Source organism: Neovison vison, chromosome 3 (genome assembly GCF_020171115.1).
Source record: "Neovison vison isolate M4711 chromosome 3, ASM_NN_V1, whole genome shotgun sequence".
Classification (NCBI taxonomy): domain Eukaryota; kingdom Metazoa; phylum Chordata; class Mammalia; order Carnivora; family Mustelidae; genus Neogale; species Neogale vison.
The window spans coordinates 63,365,651-63,371,742 of NC_058093.1; the positions used below are offsets into that span (position 1 = coordinate 63,365,651).

A 6,092-nucleotide genomic window follows, 5' to 3' on the forward strand; every position below is an offset into this window, starting at 1 on the left:
CAGTGGGCTAAAGCCTCTGCCTTTGGATCGGGTCATGATTCCAGGGTTCTGGGATCGAGCCCCACATTGGCTCTCTGCTTACCGGGAGCCTGCTTCCTCCTTTCTCTCTCTGCCTGCTTCTTTGCCTACTTGTGATCTCTGTCTGTCAAATTACTAAATAAAATCTTTAAAAAAGAGAAGAGGTTACAGGTCTGGAAATGAATGGCTAATTGTTAGAGCTGTGAGGGCTATGGAGACTGTAGAGCCCTCCGAACCAGGGAGATGGCTGCCTGCGTAGAAGCTGTCGGCCGGGTGCACTGAGCACGGACAGGGGAAATCGCAAGTTTAGAACAGGTGAAAACTCCTCATGGACTTGTAACAACCATGGCCAGTACTGACAGCCTCTTGTCTGGAGATAGACTCTGCAGTAGGATAAAAACACAGAGTTCACCCCAAATCAAATGATGCACAAAAGATCTGGACTTAATAAGTACAGATAGCTTGAACGCCAGATGCTTGTCAGGGAATTTATTGCATTCTTTGCTTCAATACCATTGTTGAAAGAAAGCAGATATTGTCTGAAGATTCAACCATGTGGATATATTTCTGATTATGGACACCCCCCAAAAAATATATATCAGAGCCACGCCATCTACCAATTGATGCAAATTGTTTTCCTGACCTCTTAGGCCATTAACCTGCATTAAGGGATATTATCATAAGCATCAGCCTCATGGGACCTGAAGGAAGAGGATGGCGACAGAAGGCTGAAATGATGGCCACTGGCTAATTGTAGCTTTTAATGATCAGCCCTACAGGTTTTTGGAAGTCTTCCATATTATACATATTTGGAAAATGATCTGTATCTCCAGGCTGGGTTGGCAAGGAGATTGTTGTTCCCATGAATTAAAAACACAATGACTGCATTTTGACTGATTTATTTCCTTTAACATTCTTCTAACAATCAGTTTGCTTTCTATCATTTTCCCGAGCGATTTAACTTTGTGGTATCACTAGTACTGAGCTGTAGGATAATGCAATCTTGTTTCTTTCCTACATTTAAGTTCAAAATTCCTTTATATAAACAAAGCTAAACAAATATGTTTGTGTCAATATTAAGAAACATCTTTCCCATATGTTTGTGTCAGAATTAAAGAACATCTTTCCCTTTTTAAAAAGAAGATGGGGGGCACCTGGGTGGCTCAGTGGGTTAAAGCCTCTGCCTTCGTCTCAGGTCATGATCCCAGGGTCCTGGGATCGAGTCCCACGTCGGGCTCACTGTTCAGTGGCGAGCCTGCTTCCTCCCTCTCACTCTGCCTGCCTCTCTGCCTACTTGTGATCTCTGTCAAATAAATAAATAAAAAAATATTTAAAAAAAAAAAAAAAGAAGAAGATGGAATAACCCTATAAAAGTATGACGCTTATGTGGTGTCTAAAAGCCTGGGCTTTTAAGCCCAGTGAAGCTTGTTAACGTGTTGAACATTCTAGATTCTAGTTCTCTCAACTTGAGAGCAGTCACACTGCCTTATAGGAGTCTGTGAGATTATGTAAGACCATATCTGTAAAAATACCTTAACACTGGGTTTGACCCAAAGAATGTATGGTAAGCTCAATGATAAATACACGAATAGAGTGATAGGTAGCAAAGGTTTTTGAGTGTTCATGACATACCAGGCATGGGCACACAATCACATTAAATTTTCATTACAACCAGGTTAGGCATATATACTACTCCAAATGAACAGGTAAGGATACTGGAGCTTTTCTTAATAAATAACTTTATATACAAATAATAAATAATGCTATGCTATCCCTTCTGAGTGGAAACACAAATCAACAACTGAAGAAAGGGGGAAGAGAAGGAGAGAGGAAACAAAAGAGGGGGAAAGACAGAGAAAGACAGGGACAGACAGAGGGAAGAGTAGTTTCCTTCAGATTGTTAGAACAAGAAATACTTCTTTTCATTTCAGGGGTCTTTGAACATATAGTTTTCTCTGATTATTAGGCCATCCCCATTCTCTGTCAAACTCTTTTCATCAGTTGTATTTCAGTCTGAAGCCAATCTCCAACTCCCAAGACTGGGTCACATTCTCCCCACCTTATGCTTTGAACTTTCCTTTCATCATGCTTGACACAATTATAGTTGTCTAATTATTTTTCATTCTAGGCTGGTAAAGGAAAGTTCCATGTAAAATGGAACATATCTACTTTGTTTATTACTATGTCTTCATGCTAAAGGATGCCTGATCAAGAGAAATGGCTCAGTTACTGAATGAATGAATGGAGGAAGAAGAAGGAGGAGGAGGAGGAAGAAGAAGGAGGAGGAGAAGCAGTAGGAGGAGGAGGAGGAGAAGAAGACGACGAGGGAGAAGAAGAAGGAGAAGGAGAAGACAAGTGAGTGTTGGGGCAAATGGTGGCGATATATTTCACCAAACAGCATGTGCACATATGGAAGTGAGAAATACAATAGGACATTAAGAAATAAAATCTGTTGGATGACTTTTATATGTGAGGCAGGGAGTGAATGAAAATGAAATTGAAGAGATAAGCAAAAATAAATCTAAGCAAAGCAGCTTAGACTTGATTCTGTCAGTGATTGGGTAATTAGTTAGCTGTCAATTTACAAACACTTTGATTCATGAACTTCTTTCTGTCCAGGGTGATAAAACAAATCACAGTTTAGGGGCATGTGAGTGGCTCATTCAGTTAAGCATCTGATTCTTTTTTTTTGTTTTTTTTTTGTTTTTTTTTGTTTTTTTTTTTTTGTTTTTTTGCAAGAGTGAACCATATTTTAATTTATTGGCATTGTCAATCTAGAACAAGACAAGGATTTTTTTTCCATGCAGGGAGATCGTTTTCAGTCTGTCATAACATGGACCCACGCATCTTCACCCTGGAAAATGTAGCATTTCAAGCTTTACCCAGGGTAGATTACTCTTTTTTCAGTTTCACAATTTTTACGGTGCTGCCAGAAGTCTTCTCAGCATTTGCTTTGAACTTGGCCTTCAGTGCGTCTCTCACTGCTTTTGCACAGATCTGGGAGTACCGGATGTAGCTGAGTCCAGCCTGTCGCCAGTAGGCCACCATGATGTCGTGAGGGTGGGCGCGTGGGGTCGAATCACGAGGACGCCTCAATGTAAGCATCTGATTCTTGATTTCAGCTCAGGATGTGATCTTGGGGTCCTGAGATCAAGCCCCAAGTCAGGCTCCATGCTCAATGTGGGTCTGCTTGAGATTCTCTCTTCCTAACTCTCTGCCCCTCCCCCCTCTTTGTCTCTCAAATAAATACATACATACATACCTCCATAAAATCTTTAAAAAAAGAATTCACAGGCTAAATCAAAGAAGCACAGGGGAACCTATGACATGGATATTTGCCTACTTACATTTATTCCTGTTTTCTTTATATCTTTCCTTCCCTTATTTTCTTTTAGCTTCATTTCCTCCTTTTCTTATTTTCAAAACCAAACTGTAGCTTATTCCCTTAAATGATGTGGCCCTTGCCTGTCTCCTCCCCTTCATCTTGTGTACTCTCCCATTCACTCACCATATTCAAGCTCATGAGTCTCTTTCAGACCAGAATCCACTAAATCTGTTCTGAGCTATGTTCTTTTCCAGGGCTGCCATAGCAAAGTACAGCAAACTGGCCACCTTACAACAACAGAAATGTATTCTCTCACAATTCGGAAGGCCAGAAGCCTAAAATCAAGGTACCGAGCAGAGTTGCTTCATCTGAAGTCTCTTGAGGGTGATGTTGCTCCATGTCATTCTCTTGGCTTCTGGTGGTTGCTGAGAACCGCTGGTGTTCCTTGGCCTCTAAATGTGTCTCCACGTCTGTCTTCATGTGACATTCTTGCTGTGTATGTGTCTGTGTCTCTGTGTGGTGTTCAAATTTCTTTCTTCTTATAAAAGCACCTCCTCTTATAAGCCATTTATAATCCATCATGTCCTCAACTTGGTTGTATCTACAAAGACCCCATTTCTAATAAAACCCTATTTGACATTCACAGTAACCGGGATTGAACATATCTTTTTTGCAGGGAACACTCTAGCCCACAACACCAGCCTAGAGTCTTCCTTAGTCCTTCAGATCCTAGCATGGCTGTCTCCTGGTACTCCCTCAAGTGCCAACCCAAATGTGACCTTCCCAAGTCAAAAGTGATTCCACACACTTCATGCCTCACGTCTTCAATTTCTCTGTCAGTGTCGATTATACCATCCAGCCTGATTTTCTTCATGCAGTTTTCACTATCTGAAAGTATCCTGTACAAATACATATTTTTTGTCTATGTCTTTCCATAGAAAGTAATCTCTGCAAAGAGCAGGGACCCCATCTCTCTTGATTACTATAATAGTCCTGGCATCTAGAAAAGTGTCTGGAATAGAGTAAGCTCTCAAAATCTTGCTTAATGAAACTTACTCTATACTCTGTCGGTTATTAATGGCCATCATAACAATGCATAACACACAGTCAAAATGCTTATTGGCATACAAAAATCAGTATTCATTGCCACAGTCAGGAGTTTACTGGGGGTTGGATAGGTGGCTCTGGTTTCTGAATTATTTACGTGTCTGCTTGCTCACATGTCTGGAAGTTGGCTGAAAGTTACTAATCTAGACTGATGTAGACTGGCCTCAGCTGGAGCACTTGGGAAAGCTCAGTTCTAAGGGACAGATCTGTCATCATCCAGCACCTAACTATCTAGACATATTTTCACAAAGAAGACGGCAAGTGAAAACACGCAAATCTCCTGCAGCTTAGGCTCAGACCTAGTATAGAGAACATTTGCCACATTCTAATTGTCAAAGTAAGTCACATGGCCAAATTATCAGATCCAAGGATGAAGAAAGGAACTTATCTCACTCTATAGTGAGATAAACTATAATTTCACAAAGCAAAGGGCATTGATAGAGGGAAGAGCAAAGAATTGGGGCCATAAATACAATCTACCACAAGAGTACTTTCGAATGTCATCTTCACTTCATTCTAGAACAAGATGGGATACAAATAAGTGTCTATACAAATAGACTTTCTGTTTCTGTTTTAAAAAAACAAATAGATTGACACTTCCCATATGTCAGAAGTACTAAAGTATAATAGAGTCTGATTACATATACTTGATTCTTATCTCTACCATATACTATCCTAAGTCATCTATAAAATGGGGACAATGACAATACCCATCCAATGGATTTTTTTGTAAGGAGGTAATACAAATAAAATACTAAAGAGAATGCTTGGCTTATAGTAAGCATTCAGTAAATACTAACCACTATTATTAGCTGTACATCACCACTGAGGGCAGGAGTAGAATACATAAAGTGACTTTTACGAAGGCTTCATTACTTTCAGGACTAAAGTGTTCAGTATGGATTTGTTTAAAACACTTTTTTCTTAAAATCTGCATTTAACTAATTTTGTTTATAAAAGGTTCCCCCAAGAATTCGTTGCCACTGGCATATCTATAATTTATACTATAGACTATACAAAAGAGAGCCATAATCAGAATTAAGAGGAAAACTAATGGGGCATCTGATTGGCACAGTCAGTTAAGCTGCTGACTTTTTGTTTCAGCTCAGGCCGTGATCTCAGGGTTGTGAGACTGAAAACAGGGTAGGGCTCCACGATCAGCACAGTCTCTGCTTGAAATTCTCTCCCTCTCTCCTTGCCCCTCCTGCTTGTGCTCTCTCTCTCTGAAATAAATAAATATTTGTTTTTAAAAAGAGTAAGACCAGTATTGCTCTAATAAGGTGAGGTAGCCTATGATTTAATAAAATTATATCTAAATTATTAATCTATAATAATCCTCAGATTTACACTATTTCATGAAATCACTAATTCTACTAGAGTCCAACTTGAGACCCATTTTGTAATTCAAAAGCATAAGTTCAAAGGCACTCCTTCATTTGGATATATTTGATGGCTCGGCCAAAGAATATTGACTACTTCTGAAGAGAATGAGTTCCTGAAATTACAATGTAAGTCTGTGGGATGTATGAGAAGTCACTAGTCAGAACATTGTATTCCTATACCTTGGCTGAAGTTGCTCTTTTCCATTATCGGATTGTGTTACGTATATAAGTAGAAGGAAGGAAGGAGGGAGGGAGAAATG

General features: G+C 39.7%; 1 protein-coding gene across 1 annotated transcript; it reads right to left on the reverse strand.

Moving 5' to 3' along the window:
• Positions 1–2,759: 2,759 nt before the first annotated feature.
• LOC122901826 (ATP synthase subunit epsilon, mitochondrial-like) lies at positions 2,760–3,108 on the reverse strand. The gene has a single exon (XM_044240926.1). The coding sequence runs from the start codon at positions 3,064–3,066 to the stop codon at positions 2,911–2,913; it is 156 nt and encodes a 51-aa protein (XP_044096861.1). The 5' UTR covers positions 3,067–3,108; the 3' UTR covers positions 2,760–2,910.
• Positions 3,109–6,092: the final 2,984 nt, after the last annotated feature.

What these genes read in the sequence shown, in the direction of transcription:
- LOC122901826 (XM_044240926.1), bottom strand. Translation starts at nt 3,066, where the DNA reads ATGGTGGCCTACTGGCGACAGGCTGGACTCAGCTACATCCGGTACTCC.